The sequence below is a fragment of the Pleurotus ostreatus genome (genome assembly GCF_014466165.1).
Source record: "Pleurotus ostreatus strain PC9 chromosome Unknown scaffold_1, whole genome shotgun sequence".
Lineage (NCBI taxonomy): Eukaryota > Fungi > Basidiomycota > Agaricomycetes > Agaricales > Pleurotaceae > Pleurotus > Pleurotus ostreatus.
The window spans coordinates 3,514,528-3,535,060 of NW_023503156.1; the positions used below are offsets into that span (position 1 = coordinate 3,514,528).

Here is a 20,533-nt window from a genome sequence, read left to right on the forward strand (position 1 = left end):
ACAAATAATCACTGACCCCTCCGGCAATGGTAATACAACTGAATTGTCCTACGTTACACTGTATCCCAATCTTTCTTTATGATATCTGCCGCTCGTTCCGCGTATATATAGGTAGGGCCTTGTGTGTGCGCTGCAGGGATCAGCGGCTGTGCGAACCAGATTTATCAATATATGATCTACCTTAGGAATCAAGATATACACTCAACGATAACTGAGGCGTCCACAACTCGCAGGCCCTTGAGACCTTTGACCTTTAGGTCGGGGTCCGTGACGCCCCAAGATGCTCCCCTCGGCGACATTGAAGAGCTTCCGACTGGGTGAAGGCCAGAGACAACGTTATCACGGATATAGGCGTCCAGTTCATTGTCATCCTGGAGATCCACCGCTGCGTAGTCTCCGGCTCGGGACAGAACATATCCTTCCCATGCAGGAGAGTCGAAGAACCGCTGGGTAGACCTAATGGCTTCTCGCATCGTGTATTGGTCAAATCGATGTGACAAATACGAGGGATTGATCGCTGCTTTGTCCAGAGGGTGAGCCGAATTCAATTTAACGAAGCCGCCTAGACATTTCGGCTGTCAGAACATGAAGCATACTTTAGCCTGGCGACACCCACGAGACATTGGCGTTAGAACCATGAGAGTTGCAGCTATGAGGTTGTCGGATGTTGGACCTCCAAAAATATTGCCGTTCTGACAAATTCAGCACAATCTACCAGCGCAAATGGGGGAGGCCTACCGTTATGATTATCTCAAAGTGCCCTGTATTGGGTCCCGCAGACGGATCCTGTACGCTATTGAAAATATCTGCAGTGCTCGGAAGCCTCAGACACGCTACGTGATCTATCCCAGAACTCGAGAAATCGCCGGTGCCGTTTCGCCGCCACTGCTCCAGGAGAGTGGCCCATAACGTCTCGTTGCGTCGAATAGACTCGTATGTGGTCGTCGAATTGACAGTCCACGTTAAAGTTGTGAGGGAATGGTCAGTGAGGTTGTGTCCGACGGAAGGAAGCTCGTGCCTGGGCGTGACTCCAACACTATTCAGGTCGCGTGCGTCCCCGATGCCTGAGTTCAGCAAAATATGAGGCGTGCCGTATGCGCCTGCGGAGAGTATGATTTCTCGCTTCGCTGCCAGTAATTGAACACGGGCAGGGATACCTATTTACCCAGAATCTAAGTGAAATGGGATGGAATGTGGGGGTACCGTGTTCTCACCATGAACGCTTTCTACAAACTCGACGCCATTGAACCTTGTTCTGTCGGCCCTGTCCAACTGCAATAAGCGCGTGGCTTGGGTGTTCAACAGGACATGGAGGTTTGGCCGGTTGATGACCTCAGGCTTGAGGTAGACAGTGCGAGAACTAGATCGAGTGCCATCAGGAGCAATAGTCGATTTAGACCAACCTAAGAGACCAACGAATCAGCCCTCATCCTAAGACAAGGACTTAATAAAACCTACCGAAGCCTAACTGCTTCCCTGAATTGGTGTTATTATTGAAAGGAAATTCGCTGTTCTCCTGTGTGGTTTGCATGATCCTGTCGTCTGTCGGTTGATAAAACCTGGGGGGCGCGACTTCAATCATATCCGAGGCTGGCGAGGATGGACTACCAGGCTGCGTCACATCCTAAACATCAATCTTGTTGATTTCGGTTACAGGCTACAATAAAGGTTGGGATGCAATACCTTCCCAAAGAATGGCTGCAGGCGGTTCCATGACCAGGACTCGTCGTTTACCAGCTCGGCAATAGCATCGTAGTTGTCAGCAGACCCCAGTGTGTACAGCATGGCATCTATTAATTATTTGATTAGCCTAGTTTTGATCTCTGAGTGCATTACATACTTATTGACGAGCTCCCGCCCAGGCCTATGCCCCTCGCGAGGGTCACACTCCTGTTCCCCAGGCCGCTTTGTGGTGTCGAGGTGGAATTCCAATCATACGCGGAACCAATCAGGCTGGTCCAGAGATACGGTATTTGCAAATCGAGCACGTCATTGCTAGAAACGGAATTAGTAGACAGCGGGAATTCACTGGGGAGCGTGCGTACGATCCGCCTGCTTCAATAACCAAGACTGTGGTACGTCGGTCCGCCGAGAGGCGGTTGGCTACGACATTCCCAGCAGTACCACCTGCAGGACCACTGATCAGTTTACGGCTTACGAAAAGTGCCAAGAGATACAAGACTAACCTCCGACAATAATGAAATCGTATTGATTTAGGAGATCGTCGGTGGAGCCCAGGATTTTGGCTCCAGCGAAGCAGAGATATGCTACGATTTGCATGAAGATAACTGGCGAGGAAAACATGGCGGAAAGCTGGTGCTTGTCCTCACTCGACGCTGAAGCTTTATACGCCTTCTATGGGGGATCCTCAAGCTTCAAGCTCTCATGAGAAGTGGGTTCAGTGGTTACTTAGTAATCCTGCGTCGTTATCTGCTGCACATCCACATGTCTCGTCTCCAGAAGTCCTCTGTAGAATGACGATTTAGCTCTGCATTAGGCATTACGATGACTCTGTTCTTCCAAGAATAAGAAGAGACTCGGGTAAAGTGGCTCATAGCGCTCTTTGCTGAAAAAATACTGGCCTCCGCCCTGTCAGTCTGTCACGGGAGAACTTGCGGAAATGACAGAGAACAAGAGAACGCAAATATATCTTCCTCTTGAGAGTGTTGTGGCGGCGGCGGAAGAACTATGTGCACAGAGCATATGATCATCGATGAGCATTATGGACCTATCAATCAGAATCAGAATCATAAAGCACGTCTTTGTGGAGAGAAGTTCAAAGAACCCTAAAATGACAGAGTTACCAGATCGACGGCGTTTGTTTGCTTTCGTCCTCCTGATCAAATAACGCGCCCATCAACTCCGATCATTCAAGAAAGCACGACAATACAACGAGTTACGAAGGAGCAGTGTCCACCACACGTCGCATCTGAACATCAAATAGCACAATTGTATTGATAAAAGAGAGATGCTCACAGTTACACGCTATGGTATATGTGGAATACCGTTACAAAGCCAAGACCAGCTCAAAATGGACGTAACCAACCGTGGGGTTGGCGCTTCAGAGTGCTATACAGTACGAGGAATGGCTCACATTCACATCCACTCCCAATCCTCACATGTCATGGTGCAGCGGGGGTATAGAACTGAGGGACATCCAATCCGCATATCAAGTAACCCGAGGTTGCTTAGGTTAGGCAGCCTATCGTCGATTGGTTCATTGCCAAGATTGGAGTCCTCCGCAACCGTAATGGTAAGTCGATCAAAGGACCCGCTCCGACGGAGACCAAGGACATAGGCTTCAAGCTGGTCCAACTCAGCACGCTCGCTGAATAGGGTAGTGAGATAGGAAGGCAATATCTCGATATGCTTGATCTTTGACGGGATGGTGAATGTGTTGACCGCATATTCGACGGCGCCAAGGAGGTCGTGTTTATCCGTATCGCACCAGCGGATGCAAAGATTGTCAACAACAAATGGCTTGAAATGATCTGATCGTTTTGAGCTGGGTTATTCTGTATTGTGGGGTCGATATAATGCAGTGGACTCGCCTGCAACGTTTACGTCGGCCACGACAAGTGTATTCAGCAGTGACGGTATGTTGTCACCAAGAGACACGTCCTCGCCCGCACAGTATAATGTCTTCAAATTCGGCATCCGGACGAACTTTGAAGAAAGTGGAAGGTTTCCACAAGATACGATGGCAAGTTCTTCGAGTACGGGCATAAATATGGAGCCACTGCCCTCCTTGATGCCGAAATCTGTAACATCGCTAAAATCGAAGTCCTGCAATGTCAAAGAGCGGACGGTGGGCGCAACTGCTTCGAGGACGGGTAGGAGATCGCGGGGAGAGTATAAGTCCTCCTTGAGGTAAAGTTTCGTGATGAATAGTTGTGAAAGAATGGAAGAGAGTGTCGCGAAGAGAATAGAGGAGCATAGTAATTCGTCGAGGCGTGGAAACCCGAGAAGAAGTGATTTGAGGATACATTCTTCAGGGATGTCACGATTGTCGAGAGGTCCACCGCATTCAACTGTAACTTTGCGAATATAAGGGCGCAGATGAGGGGAGCTGGTCAAGAAGCTGCTGCACGCTTGTAAATCGTCCACGACGATGATAAGTTCGCGAAAAAGCACGGGAAGACAGAGCTTGTGCCAAGACTTGCACACCAACGCGCAATTGACAAGGACGTCCCGATTTCCTTCCAGTTCCTGGATAATTAATGACTGGATTTCGGGGGGCAACCTGCGCATTATAACTGGTGAAGGTGCTCAACAAAAGCTGCCGGAGCGCGCACAAGTCACGTGTAACCCCTGACCGGTGACCACAGCGGGACAACATGAAATTTCTGGGAGAAGCCTAGTAAAGGACAGGGTGTTGTGCAGAATTAATGGTATCCAGAGCTTGAATCCTTAAATTGCATTTCGAAACGGGAAACTACCATTGGACAGTTCGTAGTGTGGACGGCGCAGGATGTAGAATGCGTGAGTGATTAGGAACGTATTCTCAGCGATTCCGACAGTATAGTCGAAGCTCAATATATTAAACCCTATTACGAACCTGTAGAATGCGTGAGTGATTAGGAACGTATTCTACATCGAAAGGATATGTGAGTAATCGTTATAACCAGGCGTAGCAAGTGATTAGCATACCTCAGCGATTCCGACAGTATAGTCGAAGCTGAGGATGCGGAAGTGAAAATGAATGTTTTTATATGTGATCGAAAAGGAAAGGGGTTGGCTATATCTGGAAAGAAGAAATAGCGCCCGAACTGCTTAACCGTTAAGTGTGATCCATCTTCAACACAGGACACAACCAACGACGGGTTGTCGTGCAAGGAGTGGTTCAATATAAATGCCCCTCCGATCATATACTGAAATTGGTACAGCGTGGGTACAGCACTGAGGGTTGTCTAATCCGTACATCGAGTAAACCGAGGCTACTCAGAACAGGTAACCCCTCGAAGACGCTTTTATGGCTCAGAGTATCAGACTCAACTGTGATAGTAAGCCGCTCAAGTGATCCACTCCGGTGGAGGTCAAGAGCATACCCTTCAAGCCGATCCAATTTGACAAGATTGCCCCTGAATACGATGTTGGACCAAGAAAGCAGGATCTCAATATGTTTGATCTTGGACGGGACGACGAGTGCGCTGACTACATGTTGCACGGTATCAGTGAGCTTGAGGTCAGTGGGGTGTATGTTTGAATCCCTCCAGCGGATGCAAATATTGTCCACCCTGCGTGGTTCGAAACCGCCTGATCGATTTCCAGTTAGTTTCTCCGTCTAGTAAGTAGGTATTGGCTATAGGACTTGCCTACAGATTTTGCACCCGCTGGCACGACAAGGGTCTTCAGCGATGATGGAACGCCATCATCGAGGGTCACACCCTCGCCTTCACAATATAGTGTTTTCAGCTTTGGCAGCCGGATGAGCTTCGAGGCGAGTGGAATGACACAAGACACTACGGCGAGGTCTTCAAGCGCAGTCATACAGATGGGCGCACTGCCGATTTTGGTAGTGAAGCGGTCTAAGGTAAGTTGGTTACTAAACTTGAGGTCCTGCAACGTCAGGGAACGAAGCGTGCCAGCGACTGCTTCGAGGACGGGCAGGGGGTCGGGGGGAGAGTATGTGTCCAGCTTGAGGTAAAGTTTCGTGATGGGCAATCGTGGAAGTACGGAAGAGAGTGTGTCGGATATAATTGAAGGGCAGTTGAGCTCGTCGAGGCATGAAAGCTCGGAAAGGATTGTTGCAAGCATACGTTGTTTCTTGTTGCCAAAATAAGCGGGAAATGAAGTACAGCGGAATGTAACCCTGCGGATGTGAGGGCGCAGGTAGGGTGAATCGGTCAACAAGCTGCTGCATGCTTCTAGCTGGTGTATTGAGAGAACGTTGATAGGTTTCAGTCCCCGAAAAAGGATAGGGAGGCAGAAATCTCGCCAGGATTTTGAGGCTAACGAACAGTTGCGAAGTGAGTCCCGTTCCATTCCCTGGAAAACGAGGAACCTGAGTTCGAGGGGTAACCTATGCATTCGTGCGTTGAGTGTGAGTAAAAGGTGTGGCACAGCGCTAAGCAGCTCGTTGACGAGCGCCTTAGTATGCCATCAGGATCAGTGTTGGACAGTCGGCGGCCAAGGGCGAAAGTCGGGTCGGCGACTTTCTGGCTAGTCGCTGACAAGCCGGCCGACCTTCAAGCGACCAGACCATGACGAACCGTGAGTTGATCACGTGTGATTATCTGACGCCTAATCGATGATCGGATTGCCGCAATCTCTGTCCTACCGTCTCGCAAAAACTACCATTACCACATCCATATCGCACCAACGTCGGCACTAACGTTGTTATCCCACTTCGTTCCCATGAGCAGCAAGGCAATATAAATACCACTTCCAAAGAAACCAACCGACTGGCAACAAACTGGCAACATGTCTACTCCGGCTTCCAATAATCGTGGCTGGTGGCGAGCCTACTTCCTTGACCACCCTCGCCTCATTCATCACGATCCTGACGCATATGCTGGCACCGGTGCAACGAAGGACAAAGCCAAGGTCTTCTGTAAGGTTTGTTTGGAACGGTGCATTGCCGCCGAGCAAGCAGCCGATCTCAATAATCCGACACTCATCGAGTCGCGTACGACGGCCGCAATAGTCGAGCTTCGTTAGTTTATATTCAAATTGGATTATTCGTGCCGCTAACTCTGCCCTGATCCAGTGTTTAGTACACCTCAAGGGGACCACAACAGGGGATGGCTTTCCAGCCGCAGCGACGTATTACTCAACCATCTACGCAACTGCGAGTTTCAACCAGTGGATGTCTGCTTGAGTGCACAGGAGGAGCAGAAGCAACGTGACGCCCTGGCTGCTAATAAGGGTGCTCGCAGGCAACAACCACGAGTTCCGGTACCAGGGGTGAGTTTATTAATCTGTAGTTGTTTCGAGGGTACTAATTATCTAGTAGAGCAGTAGCGGGTACACCAGCCAAGGCATTGCTTTTCCCCAGGTCGGCACTTGGGCGCTGGGTAATGCTCCGCTCCCGCTTCCCGTCCAATTCAGTGATGCAGCTGGTCGTTCCCATCTAAGGCCGGACAACATCTCAGTCACACGCCCCGCATCGGCAATGGGCTCAGCTGTCTCAAGCGTAACCCCGTCAGACTCGATTTCATCCATCTCTCGAAAGCGCAGTCGTCGGTCACTCTCAGAGCAATCACCAATGCCAGTAGTCGAGTGGAATGACTCGCGGCAAATAGCCTTCGAGCGTCTGCTCATTAGACTCACCGCTTCAGCTGGTCTACCACTCTCATGGGTGGAGAACCCCGAGTTCATGAGCCTCTGCCATGAGTTTATCCCTTATGCCGTCATTCCAAGTCGCAAAGTTTTGACTCGTCGCCTTCTTCCTCGTGCCGTAACAGTGATGCGAACGGAGATCCTTGCTCAAGTGTCTGGTGAACACGGTACTGCACAATGTGATGGATGGAGTGGCCTCAACAATCACCACTACATTGCGTTCATGGTCACCATTAGCAACAAGGTATGTAGTTTATTTCTATTTCTCTTATTTCTCTAAATAACTAACCATGAAATAAGGTGTACACGGTCCGCGTCCACGATGCTTCTAATGAGCGCAAGACGGCTCAGCTTCTTTACGACCATATGATAGAGGTTCTCAGAATACTTGATGTCGATTGGAAGGTAGTAGTTGTGGGATTCACTACTGATGCATCAGGTGAAGCCCGCAAAGCCCGCAAGATGCTCACAGAGTCCCACCCTCATCTTATTTGTCCTGATTGTTATGCCCATCAAGTAGGCCTTTCAATTTCTCATTACATCCCGCGAGATCTAATTCACTTGAAGCTTAACCTCGTTGTCGGTGACTATTTCAAAGTCGAGACTGAATTCACTGTATTCTCAAAGATGGCCACCGAACTCATTGCGTGGCTCCGTAGCAAGACTTATATCTTGGCGATTCTTCGTGATGTACAGTCCCGGGCAGGCCAAACTGCGCTGTCTGTCATCCGTGCCGTGTTGACTAGGTGGACCGCTCATTATCTAGCATACCGCCGTCTTCTCGAGCTTGGCCCAGCACTGCGGGCAATGACTTCTGACGATGCCATGCTGAGCTCAAATGAAAAACGTCTCATCACGGGGGACCGTGCATCACGGACGAAGGCAAGGGAAATGGTAGCCATCATTGATACACCAGGCTTCTGGCAGTCTCTTGCTCGGTATGTGTGCTTGGTTTCTATCTTGTTACCAAGACCTACTCTGATTATTTACCAGGATGAAGACTCATTTAGAACCTCTTGCCCGTGCCGCCAACATAGCACAAGCTGCATCATGCCGCCTTGATCAAACTCTTCTAACATTCGGGGATCTCTTTGTCCACTATACGTATCTCATATCACCAGAGAATGAAACCGAAGCTGACGCCAATAATACTGCCTGTACCGCCATTCTCGATAGCTTGGAAAAGCGATGGGCCAAGTCGGATCAAGACGTATTCATAGCCGCAACTATTCTCAACCCGTTCATCAAAGTCATACCATTTCGGCAAACTGTTCAATGGCTCTCACTTGCAGGAGTACTCTCACTTCTCACACGTGTATACTGCCGTGTCTTCCAGGTTGCCACTTCTCCTCCTCAGCTCTTCGATAACCTACAGGACTTCTTCAACAACCAAGGCACATACAAGGAGTTACAGAGTTACGCTGAGGTTGTTTCTAATGAAGCTCAGCGCAACGTGAGATTATACTTTTGCCTATCTTTGCTTCAACCTTACCCTTTGAATTAGAACCACCCACTTGACCCACGGAAGGTCTATAATGGTATTAAACCCCTTGGCGGTGACCATCCACCACTTAGCAAACTCGCTTTGCATCTTCTATCAATCTGCACGAATTCAGCATCCTGTGAACGTCTGTTCAGTGTCTTCGGCAATACTCTGACCAAGCTTCGCAACCGCCTTGGTAACGATTCCCTCACCGCACTCGCAGAGCTCAAGATGCATATCCGAGACGAACACTTACGGGGTGGCACCAAGGAGCGTCTGAAACGTTTCTTTGGTGAACGCAAAACACAAGATACAGGTCCACCGCTGCCACCATTACCCCAAGGACCAACACCGATACCTGCACAATTGCACCCCCCCATTATCCCTGCCATTGATGGAGTAGCTGATGAGTTTACCGAAATTGCCACATCCTTCATGTTGATGTTGGATGACGATGATGACGATGAAACTCTTGAATTTCCTTCGAAGATATCCATCAAGCTCTCCGACTTATTTGATTACCATTCTACTCATTGGACGGAGATTCACCGACGAAGTGCTTCACGCACACTTGATGAGGAGTTGGAGCTTTATGAGCTTGTTGACCTGGATGCAGACGGTGATGTAGATATTGATATTGATGATGCTGTCGGTGATATTCTCGCCAATTGATGTAGCACATGAGCATATGTAGTTATATTAGTCCAGCTTGATGTACCCCTATCCTCCTATTTAGTACTTTTGCGGCCATGAGAATATTGTCCGTATCAGGCAGTAACGACTGTTCGGGGTGTGAGAAAGGTCGGTTCGACCTGTAGCCCATGGTCTGCAAGTCGTGCGACTTCATCGACTTCACCGACTAGTCGCAGACCGGCACAACACTGATCAGGATTCAGTGCACCTCGAGTCCCAGACTCAACGCCAGTGTTGGCGGACTCGACTCACTCCGAATAGCAGTCAACGCCAATCATCGGATATATCAAGTCTTTGCTGACACTGCGCCTCTTGCATGCCCAGCGACATACATCAGAATCGGTCGCATTCTTGAGATTGCACGCGGGAAAGCTCGTATTGGAGCGGGACGAGGTCTGTGTGTGTGATGTGGTTTATATATCGGAGGCTTGCGCGAGTATACATATATTTCTGCTTACTGTATTCCAGGAAGTATCCACAATAGGGGTGGTCGAACTTCCTATTCTGCAATTGGGCATGCATATGCTCCTTTTGAAGACCGTGTCCCCTCATGACATTCCCTGCTGAATGCACACTTATCGTGGTGATGGATACGGACAAGGGTGTTCGACCCATACTACTGCCAATTGGCAATAACATGGATTGACATGTCGGCCCTACGGAACGAAGATTTAACGAATATCTTGGTACTTCCGTCCCCAACTAGGTCACAACTACCTCGCTTCTGGTACATTGCATAGTACAAAGAATATGAGGTCAAATCAGATCAACATTGGTACATCGTCGCCTGACCTTACTTCCGGCTCTTCACCGACGCACACCCGGATTGACAGCTTACGCATTGTCGCACTGAGGGAATTCCACTGATTGTGTTGCGAATTTCGTATCTTCGAAACTAATACCGCATAGTGACTGGCCATAAGCCGCTCTTTCTTCTACAAACAGCAGCAGATAGGCAAAGGCCACCCCATTCCGAGCGAAATCGATCGAGGAGAGCATGAGGAACTGCAGCGAGCGAAATGTGGTGATGTCGATAGTGTAGTAACGAACGAGTGCGATGAGAGAGTCGGCATGGTCGATAGATATTGTGGTAAGTGTTACCGTGTCTTCAACCAAAGCAAGCCACTTCTCCGGTGCAGCACACTGGTGAAATCCGCAAATTCGTTCTACTTCGTATCTCACAACCAAGGTTTGCACGAACTCTAGCCTTGGGCGAAGGAGGTCGACGTCCAAGCAACGATCTTCGTAGATGAGAGTTTTATTTTTGGGCGCGCCGGGGCCAGAAGGCGCGACTGGCACGAGCCTGTGTGCGTAGTTAGTTCGGTTTCTGTCGTGGAATGACAAAGCGACTATGTCATATGCAACATCGCGCGACACGGGGGAGAGGCCCAAGAATGAATGGAAAGGAGCGAGGTCGTCTGTACGGTCGTCTTCAACGCCGCGGCGGAAATGAAAGTTGGACATCGATGGTGCACACAGATGATTCAACAACTCGATCACGCCTGCGTCCTCACACGAGTCAACTTCCATCGTCTCCAACTGCGGGAGGGTTACTGAAATTCCACCACATGCGGCGTCCCACTCCAAAGCGATACTGTATAGTTTGAGGTCTACAAGCTTGTGCAGGACGCCAAGCGAGGCTAGGAATTTCGTCCCGAGTGCGTGAATGTGTTCCAAGTCGAGCTTCCACAGGTTATCAAAGGGAGTGGGGTTCGTGGTTGTATTGAAGGAGACAAGGCAGCCATCGAGGACAGGATAAGTCAGGTTTGGCATGTCGCCGAGCTGGAAGTCTTGACTGTGACTTCGACGAAATCGGTAACGCGAAGTGAACAAAGGGAAGTCATTGGGGATGCGAGGAGGCGGAAAGAGCCTTCAGGATCAGCAGCTGGATTGAGGGCAATGTCGAGTTCAACTATATGGGATGACCTTTGAAAGACCAATTCGCGTAGTCTTTCGTCGACCGAGCTGGGGGACTCCCAGAATCGGAAGTTTGCTCCCCTTGAGCGTCCACCGGCTCGGATACTATGTGCGTCCATAGTCCTCCGTGACTTATAGCAGCATGGTGCCAGGCTTTGTTCACAAATATCACTGGCACCCACGCGATGTGGGGATAGCGGCAGGTATTGCTCTTCGCAGGGGGACAAGCGACTAGCTACGCAAATATCATGGCAAGGACCTCTACGGGAAGTCCGTCTACTGCGCGGGTACGATGGATTGCAGGCGCAGGAGTTGCCTACAGTGCAGATTAGCCTCGTGACTAAACTATGAACTGGATAGACTTACTTGTTGAACAATGTGAGAGTCATACTCTAGTATAGAATGCCATGTTTCATTTAGCTGCGGTTTACTTGAGCGCGCCATACTAGTAAATCCTGGTGAAAATAGAAGAAAGGTAGCGCACGCTGAATTTAAAGGAGGGAAATAGGGTCATCACGTGGTGACCTAAATGTAGCCTGAACGACGTTACGACTGCGTGAGCTTCACGGTTGCAATGAAAAGCACACATCGTTTGGGGACCGTCTCTATGCCAAAGCATACAGCCAATTTATCCAATTTCACTGCTTGCTGGGGCTTACAACCACCTCGAACCCAATTTCACTGCATTCAACCGGAAGTCGAAGGGCAGCTTGTTACTGGCAGGTCATCCTCGAGATTGGGTGGAGGCCGTAATTATCAGGATATCATGAAGGTTTGGACATGTCGGGCAATACTGGCCAGGCAACATCAAAACATGGAAGAAGCAGTCAAGAGGAAATTATTCTGGCTCCGAGAACGAGCACGCTTACATAACCCGAGTGACTCATGTCACACGGCGTATTGCCTTCGGGCGCTGCAACGTTGACTCTTCTCCAAAACCAAATCTCTTCTTGCACTTAGATTTCTTCCTTCTACAAAAACTTCTTAATTCACGCCCTCGTACTTATTTCTAATTCATCATGGAGATCGACACGAAGCCTGTTGTTATCGGTTCCAAGGCTAGGACTGCTAAAGTCACCCGAACTACCTCTGATCTGAATGGTAAGCACTCCAGCAAGGACATACGCCCAGCGAGCGAGCTGACTGATTTGCTTCCTTCTTGCTTCCAGCTGTAGGTTGACTTACTATGGGAGTCCTTGCTATTGACTGAATCATTCGTTCAGGCCCGACGAGCAGGTGCTGTAGTGGCTACCGACAAGAAAGTGACTGGTGGAAGCAACAAAGCTCATCAAGGTATTCATCGGAACGCCTAGTGCTCTGAAGCCTGGCTTATCATTGTGTACTAGGAACTGACCACCAGCGCATTGCCAAACTTGACCGAGAAAACGAGGTCGCCCCACCACCCAAAATCTCGCCTACCGTCGGTCGGGTACGTCCTATGTCCGCACCGCCTCACCTTGCATGTGCTGACTCATTCACGAATAGACTATCCAAACCTCACGTCTTGCACTCGAGCTCTCCCAGAAGGATCTCGCTGCTAAGATCAACGAGAAGCCCTCTGTTCTTCAAGACTACGAGTCTGGGAAGGCCATCCCTAACCCCCAGATCCTTGGGAAACTCGAGAGGATTCTCAAAGTCAAGCTGAGGGGATCAGAGATTGGGAAGAAACTGGAGGGACCTAAGAAAGCTTAATTGATTTCTTTTCTCCCTCCAGTCCCTGCCTTGTTACTCATCGCATTTCTGTATTACTTTGGCACAATATATTTGTGTATTTTCGGACTTATTCCCTGGCACTGTGAGGAGTCTATCATGAATCCTAGGCAATCGTTACGCCGTCGATCTGCACATTGAAGGTATCCTTATGTCCTTCAGTTGCAGTAGGATGGACGGTCGCGACGGGCGCCTAATAATTGTAAATCTGTGCACCTCTCCACCAGCATGTTCAGGCGGACTACATCACCCGCCCTCAGGCTGCTCGGTAACCTACAGCGCAACCCAGCGGTTCGCGTGATACCACGAACGATGAGCACCCAGGAAGTCAACAAGATGCCCCGGCCAGAACAAGATCCTGCATACGAAGACTTTCGGCCATCATGGGTGTATACTGGCTCACGGTTGCTCACCTACGTATTCGTTCCATGTACGTCCTAAACCCTTGGTCATCCGCACTCCTGAACATAGTACGCATGTGCAGATGTCGTTTTTTACTCTGTCTTCTTTTATGACTTCGGAGACCGCGAACATGTCTTCCAGCCGGTAAACACTCTTTGCATAGAGGATTGAATTCTGGGACTAATGACGGCTGCTAGGTGAGGAGATGGGCCTCTAGACAACGAGAATCATTCTTTTCCCTCTCCCCAGAAGAAGCCAGAATAGTTCAGGCCGAAAAGGCGAAGGGTGTTATCGAACCGCCCCCCATCAGGACAGCAATAGATGCTTCGTCGTCGTTCAATGAACGACGGGTTGATGACTAGCAAGGCTTTGTAGCACACCGATGTGCTTCGCTCTGCTACATCAACTATTAGAAACGGACAAAAGGGGATCCTTCGAGTATTACTGTTCTGCGTATGGCGTCTAATTGCGGCACTCGTTGATCAAACGTAGAAATGTCGTGGACCTCATTATCAAGGGGTACGGGCAGCTCCTAAATGCTCTGGAATCCGAGCGTACACAACTCATTGGCTTCAAAAGGAAACACTGCTGCCTCGGGCTGATCCAACTGCGCTATGCCTGGTAATATGAGAGGAAGATGGAATCGAGCCGGCGACATTGGTCTGCCACGTACACCCAGCTGGGATGCTATATCGTTCGAATGTCTTTCTCGCCAGAAAAAAAGTGCACTAAGTATTTCGCGTAGGCCACTAAATCCATGGCTCAGAGGGTATACTATTCCAGGATCGCTGTAAACTTAGCAAGCATCTGTATGTCCAGTTACAGAATAGAAGGATCGGCCCCCCCTATTATAGGTACTTCCTGGTATACTGGACTACATTTACTCGTGCAAGCCGCGCGGTATCACGACCCAAGCTCCTTCTCCAAAGAGTCGTTGGCTTTCTGGCGCTTATCTTCGGAGAACTGAACGGCCTACCATATACTAAGATCTTGCTGGTCTTTCCGGACATCTGGTTGACGTTGAATGTTTAAAGGAAGCTGTCGGCGCTGGCCTCAAGTCTATTGCTCACGATAGAGACAGCTAGAAGCAATGCACCACCATGCATCAAGGCGCTCGTCAGCAGGCCACCAAGTTAGCGTTACACCACAGCTTTCCCTCGCACCACCAACTCACTAATGCACAGGCTACCCCCTCCTCATTTTACAGGAAATGGAACGGGACTCATCTCGTAACTACTCGTTGGCATCCAAGTCCTGGCGAGATCTCTGTATCCCCGTCCTTTTTCGGGGACTGAAACCCATCAACGTCATCTCAATAGCCCAATTGCAAGCATGCAACAGCTTGCTAACCAATTCTCCCCGTCTACGCCCTCACGTTTGCAAAGTTACCTTCATATGTCCTCAATTTCCGGCCTGTGTAGACGACCAGAAAAAAGCATGGTTGAATTAATTCTTCGGCTTCCACGCCTCGAGGAGCTCAAAGGCGGCTCAACTCTTTTCGCCGCCATCTCTTCCGTACTCCCACAATCATCCATCACAAAGCTTCACCTCAGACAGGATATTCTCGACCTCCTGTCTGTCCTCAAGGCGGGCCCTAGCGTGCTTCGCTCCCTGGCACTACAGGAGCTCACCTTTGATGATGAACTCACCAAGGACGGTGTCGCTACGAAGACCAGCAGGCAACCCGTCTCTATGACTACTCTGGAAGAAGTCTGTATTACGAAGGCAAGTATGTAGACCTCGGCGAGAGCACTCCGTCACCTCTGAAGACACTTGTCTTGCATGGCGTGGAAGTTGCAGGCGAGTTTACCATCTAATATGTACCATCAGACGGTTAAAGTCGGAATCAATCAGGAAAATTCAGGACGCTCAGCGCGGACAATGTTTGTCTTCACAGGTGGTGCCCGTCGAACACGCAATCAAAAAGTTCACCTTTTCGTCCAAGATCAAGCATATTGAGATCTTGCTCTCATCCTCCGGCATGCTTTTCGATGGCACATACAAGAAGCTAAACCTGCTTGAAGAGTATGTTCTTTACCTTCACCGGAGCGGATCTCTTGAGCGGCTTACGATTACGGTTGAGTTCGACGTCGACTCTCTGAGCCCTGAATTCGTCTCCCTATTCTGAGCAGCCTTGCTTTACTTGATGTCCGGATGAGACGCCCCTCAGTACGGTCCCCCTGCTGTACCAGGTTCGGTATAGAATGGGATGGAAACTGAGCTGTTCATTGCACTTCTTGTAATGCCTCATGTCAACACTGTACATGTTCGTACTATATTTCACGTACTACCTCATCAATAGCTGACTATTTTGTTGCAAAGTTTATCCATCCACACCTCGAACATGAAACTATTGACTGTACATCTCGTACGGCCTCAGGACAACCTAGTACGTGTTGTTCGACCGGCGGTTGTCAAAATGAAGTTGCAGAAAGCGTCGGAGGTTTGTGAGAGTCTCACAACCTGTCCACGCCCTTTCATCATCCACGGGCAAGGACTCCTTATGTCGCAACCAAGCCTTCGAACCCCGCCCTACTGCCGCATATACTGCTCAACCGTGGCTTGTACTCGCGGATCCACCTTGGACAATACCCTCACGGTATCATTCTGTCATTGTTTCACATCAGCTACTCATTCTCGCAAAGGGAAAACAACGTGAGACTTACCCACAGTATTTCGCGGAATTGTTTCCCTTTCTCTGAGATGACAAAGTCACTTGGCTCCGTGATTTGGGCCGAACTCACATATGCACCCTTCAAGGAATTGACTCCTTCCTGTGGGGTAGTAGTCGACCCCCATATCACTTGTCGCGCACCCTCTTCGGCTGTCTTGGCCAGCAATATCTCCAATAACTGCATCATGGCCACACGCAACACGCCATGTATACCACGGCGGATTTCAGAATAGCAAAAACCAGGATTAACGCAATCCACGATTATTGTGCGGCGATCGGAAGGGAGATGGTGCGTCAAAGCCAGCGTGAGGAGAACGGTCAGCACTGTTGATATTCGTGAGCATCAATGGTGATCCGTATTTATTGTATGACTTACGTTTGGTCAACCTATATCTTTCTAGATGATTGCTGTTGTACTAGCGGTTGAGCGACACACACAATTGAGCTAACAAGAGGCCTCACTAAGGTTGACAGAACTGCCTGTTGTTGAAAACCTCAAGAGCGGACGCAGATTGGAATGCCTTATCTGGAATTTTGCCATTCTGATGTGTTTCGCTGGAGACAATCACGACGCGTGGCTCGGCGGTGAACGTGTCTATCGTCTGGAACATCTTTGGGAGCAGAAGAAGGATGAGGAGGGCCGGGGCCAGGTGGTTGACTTGCAGTCTGAAGGTGTCGTCATGTTAAAAACTGTATACACAGTGCATGGCCACTTGAACGACTTACGAGGTCTCCCAGTTGTTTTCGGTCGTTGCGTACTCCATTGGCATAACAGCAGCATTTGAAACCAAGATATCAAGCCGCTCTACTTCTTTGTCCAACTTGTCCACGAAGGATTTGACCGATTTGAAGCTACAAAGGTCAATTAGCCAAAGCTCGGCCTTGTCAAACCCTGTACTATCTTCGAGATCTATCCAGCGGTCCAAGTCAGTATCCAAGCAAGCACATGCCGATAAGATAAGGCTACTCACTCCCTACAGCTGCAGCTCCCTTCTCCCGATTTCTGCAACCCATGATCAACCTCGCGGGATTCATCGTGGCAAAGTGCTTTGCCGTCTCGTATCCGATCCCTGTATTCGCCCCAATCACGACTACAGTTTTCCCTGTTAAATCATGGTTCTCCACCGGCGGTACTTGCGCCCACTGGGCCTTGATGAAAGACCAGAATGATACTTGCATTTCGTCGAGGTTTGCTTTGACCTCTGCGTTTCAGCCATAGGGGCTTTTTATACTAAGTGGTAAATTGACGGCTGACAAAGCCCTGTGACACTCATCCAATCACAGGCTGTGAATTTGCTTCCGCGCTGCCTTGCATCCGTTGGCTGAAACGCAGACGGTGTGTCGGGCTCCTTCAAAAACGGATCAAGGACAGATATGCGGTAGATTTCTTTACTAGTGGTGGCACACCCAGCTGGACAAGCACATTGGGGTCCGCTGCAAGATGAACGTCACCAGCCGTCAGCACATCTAATCATGCTCCTAGGAGTCCTAATTCATTTTCCTGACCTAATATCTGGCGACCCTCAATTCTGTATCCCAGCAGTATCGAATAGCTGTGAGTTTATCGAGCGCTACGTTCGTCGCGAGGTAGCACTAGCTATCCATATTTAGTATCTGCTATGTTCTTTTGGTTATAGACACCGCTGCTACTCTTGTGCTCGAAGCGCCTACGTACGGTGATGCCCGCCGTAGACTATATGAATTGTCGAATCGTGAGGATGCAGATGATCCTAGTTATCCACGTCCTCAGGCCTGTTCGCCCTCAGGATCGTATACATACTCCCCGTATATAGGCTGCCACTTTCTCTCCTTCGCCCTCTCCCTGACATCCTCCTTCTTCCAATCAACACCAGCACTTCCCTCTTCAATGGCCTGCTCCGCCACCGCCACCGCCACCTCGAAGTTGATTCCCGGAGCGTCGCCAAAGTCGGGCAGCAGAGCATTGTCGGGGTCTTCTAGGGCGGGGGAGAGCGAGGCCAGTCGCCGCGCTCCTGCGATGATCATATCATCCGTCATTCGACGGCTTTGGCAGATCATGGCACCGAAGCCAAGTCCAGGGTATATAAGGGCATCTGAGTGAGGACGAGGAATAGTTAGAATGAGGCGTCTGGAGAAGATATTAGAGTTGCTTACTATTACACTCTGCAATACTACATATCAAATCTTCAGTCAGCCTCACAGTAGTGCGCAAAGGTATGAGTGGACGACACACATATAATCTTTGCCATTCGGCATCTTCGTTGGAGGGAATGGGCTCCCCGTAGCGATCAATGCCTTCCCCTCCGTCCATTTGTTAGCATCTGCAGGATCAACCTCCACGAGCTTGCTCGGGTTCGACAATGGCAAAATAATCGGTCGGTCGCATCCTTCCGCCATCGCCTTAACGACCTCCTCCGTAAACGCACCCGCATGCGTCGAGCACCCAATCAACACAGTCGGCTTAGTCCTCTTCACAACTTCCAACAATCCCACCTCACCACTCTCGTTAGTCTTCGCACCTTCCCACTCCTCGTCGGGTCGCACGAATCCATTCTCGTATAAGGAGTCGCGAATGAGGGAGGATCCCAGAGATTCTTTGATCAATCCGTGTTTGTCGATGAGATAGAACCTTTTGGCTGCTTCAGCGGGGCTGAGGTTGTCTGTGGAGACAATTGCGTCGCGGAGTTGATGGGCGATGCCAAGCCCCGCAGATCCTGCCCCGTAAATAATGAAGCGTTGGTCACATAGCTTCGATTTCGTTACGCCAACAGCGGCCATTATGCAGGACAAAGTAACTGCGCCCGTTCCTTGACTAGATGCACCATTAGGTGAGACAGAGGTAGAATATCGTTATAAATCACTTACATATCATCATTGAAGCACGCGTGTTGATCACGATAGCGTGCCAATAACCTTTGTGCATTCGTGACACCAAAATCCTCGAAGTGCAGCAAGCTATGCGGGAAGTACTTGCGAACTAGCTGAACAAATCTATTCATGCCACAATGAGTAACATCGCATGATTGTCGCAGGAGCAGGTACTGACTTATCGATGAATTGATCGTATTCTTCGCCACGGACGCGCCTGTGCGGCCAACCCTGAGGACGATTTATATATCTACCCGTCTTGTTTTGCTGGAGAAGGCGGACTCACAACGTAGAGATTGTCATTGAGCAGGTCCTCATTGTCAGTTCCGACATCGAGAGTCACTGGAAGACTTTTAATTGGGTCTATGTGCCCTATTAGACTATTTTTGGGGTCAGAATGGAACTCTGTAGATGGGTCATGCGACGTACGTATATATGGCCGATTTCGCAGCAGATATCTGCGCATGTATGCATGAGCCACGAACAAAAGGAAAGAGAGTCGGCATACGCCAATTCCCTAAACATCGTTTAGTATCTCAACGATGAAAGGTTTAGGAAAGGGTGCTCACTCCGACGCCCTGATCGCCAATGCCGAGAATTGCTTCCGCATCTGAACACACCACGAGGTCGATTGCGCGACCCTTGGTCTGTTCTAAAAAGTCCTCCTCCATGGTATCCTGGTCACAAAAGGTAAGGTACAGGCCTTCGCTGCGGCGAAACAAATGGGAGTAGTTGGAAATAGCTTCCGCCTGCCGCATAATCAGTACCTTAGATCAGGATATACTTATATGCGCTCGAACTCACCTCGGTAGGCGTATAGATGATTGGTACGAGCTCTCTTAGATTTTTCGAGATCAGCGAGTAATAGAGGACCCAATTTTGATCCTTTCCTTAATCAGTTACGCTATCCACAACGCGTGTATAAGCAACTCACTTTCAAACTTTGCAGAAACGAATTCTTTCTGATCGGTGTCTCTCGTGTCATCAACTGATCCCATGCCCGAGCGCATTGCTCGTCGAGTGTGTTCACGCGCGAAGGGAGACGTCCAGTCAGACCAAACGCCTTGCGCTCCTCCACCGTGAACGCCGTTCCTTTATTGAATCGAGGACTACCCAGCAAGGCACCTCCTCTCAACGCAACGCGGAATTCGGGGTTTTCAACTTTGGGTACCATTGTCGTCGCCTAGATGGTGGCAGCTGGAAAGAGTGCCAGTGCCGTTCGCTCCATCTCGGGATGATAAGGACTTAGATAATGTGTCTCCATTGAGATCCATGACCACGTTGGGCACCAAACTTCGATATCGAGGCCTGGAAGGGATAAATTAGGAACTTCGCCACTGGCCAGCGCCTCCCCGCCATACCGTCAAAGTCAGGGGCTTCTTTGTGAATCCGAAATATGGCGTTCCCGGGAACATTTGGTTCTTCGGGGTTCCGCCTAAATTCACTGAATGGACCGTTTCTACATGTTCGCCTCCCCCCCAAGATGATAACGGGTACAATTCACAAGGAAACAGAAGCAGAGAATC

General features: G+C 49.6%; 9 protein-coding genes across 9 annotated transcripts; 3 read left to right on the plus strand and 6 right to left on the minus strand.

The window, feature by feature from the left end:
* Positions 1–53: 53 nt before the first annotated feature.
* PC9H_001292 (uncharacterized protein) lies at positions 54–2,304 on the minus strand (the record flags this gene model as incomplete). The annotated part of the gene is made up of 10 exons (XM_036770942.1): positions 54–146; positions 207–562; positions 617–692; positions 739–1,127; positions 1,215–1,403; positions 1,459–1,624; positions 1,684–1,790; positions 1,841–1,995; positions 2,046–2,127; positions 2,187–2,304. 10 exons carry the CDS (start codon positions 2,302–2,304, stop codon positions 54–56), a joined length of 1,731 nt encoding a protein of 576 aa, XP_036636787.1.
* Positions 2,305–3,096: 792 nt separating this feature from the next.
* PC9H_001293 (uncharacterized protein) lies at positions 3,097–4,251 on the minus strand (the record flags this gene model as incomplete). Its single annotated transcript, XM_036770943.1, has 2 exons — positions 3,097–3,505; positions 3,548–4,251. 2 exons carry the CDS (start codon positions 4,249–4,251, stop codon positions 3,097–3,099), a joined length of 1,113 nt encoding a protein of 370 aa, XP_036636788.1.
* A 1,020-nt stretch (positions 4,252–5,271) lies between these two features.
* Positions 5,272–5,757, minus strand: PC9H_001294 (uncharacterized protein; the record flags this gene model as incomplete). Its single annotated transcript, XM_036770944.1, has 1 exon — positions 5,272–5,757. The coding sequence occupies one exon, from the start codon at positions 5,755–5,757 to the stop codon at positions 5,272–5,274; it is 486 nt and encodes a 161-aa protein (XP_036636789.1).
* A 4,534-nt stretch (positions 5,758–10,291) lies between these two features.
* On the minus strand, positions 10,292–11,230 carry PC9H_001295 (uncharacterized protein; the record flags this gene model as incomplete). The annotated part of the gene is made up of 1 exon (XM_036770945.1): positions 10,292–11,230. The coding sequence occupies one exon, from the start codon at positions 11,228–11,230 to the stop codon at positions 10,292–10,294; it is 939 nt and encodes a 312-aa protein (XP_036636790.1).
* Positions 11,231–12,472: 1,242 nt separating this feature from the next.
* MBF1 (multiprotein-bridging factor 1) lies at positions 12,473–13,066 on the plus strand (the record flags this gene model as incomplete). Its single annotated transcript, XM_036770946.1, has 4 exons — positions 12,473–12,475; positions 12,598–12,667; positions 12,721–12,803; positions 12,860–13,066. The coding sequence occupies 4 exons, from the start codon at positions 12,473–12,475 to the stop codon at positions 13,064–13,066; spliced, it is 363 nt and encodes a 120-aa protein (XP_036636791.1).
* Positions 13,067–13,312: 246 nt separating this feature from the next.
* On the plus strand, positions 13,313–13,848 carry PC9H_001297 (uncharacterized protein; the record flags this gene model as incomplete). The annotated part of the gene is made up of 3 exons (XM_036770947.1): positions 13,313–13,514; positions 13,569–13,630; positions 13,684–13,848. 3 exons carry the CDS (start codon positions 13,313–13,315, stop codon positions 13,846–13,848), a joined length of 429 nt encoding a protein of 142 aa, XP_036636792.1.
* Positions 13,849–14,696: 848 nt separating this feature from the next.
* Positions 14,697–15,614, plus strand: PC9H_001298 (uncharacterized protein; the record flags this gene model as incomplete). The annotated part of the gene is made up of 3 exons (XM_036770948.1): positions 14,697–14,903; positions 14,960–15,196; positions 15,384–15,614. 3 exons carry the CDS (start codon positions 14,697–14,699, stop codon positions 15,612–15,614), a joined length of 675 nt encoding a protein of 224 aa, XP_036636793.1.
* Positions 15,615–16,018: 404 nt separating this feature from the next.
* Positions 16,019–17,339, minus strand: PC9H_001299 (uncharacterized protein; the record flags this gene model as incomplete). The annotated part of the gene is made up of 5 exons (XM_036770949.1): positions 16,019–16,093; positions 16,153–16,484; positions 16,633–16,826; positions 16,887–17,070; positions 17,132–17,339. The coding sequence occupies 5 exons, from the start codon at positions 17,337–17,339 to the stop codon at positions 16,019–16,021; spliced, it is 993 nt and encodes a 330-aa protein (XP_036636794.1).
* A 567-nt stretch (positions 17,340–17,906) lies between these two features.
* Positions 17,907–20,181, minus strand: MAE1_1 (NAD-dependent malic enzyme, mitochondrial; the record flags this gene model as incomplete). Its single annotated transcript, XM_036770950.1, has 10 exons — positions 17,907–18,232; positions 18,294–18,310; positions 18,373–18,951; positions 19,005–19,130; positions 19,186–19,238; positions 19,294–19,387; positions 19,437–19,465; positions 19,577–19,756; positions 19,812–19,892; positions 19,942–20,181. 10 exons carry the CDS (start codon positions 20,179–20,181, stop codon positions 17,907–17,909), a joined length of 1,725 nt encoding a protein of 574 aa, XP_036636795.1.
* Positions 20,182–20,533: the final 352 nt, after the last annotated feature.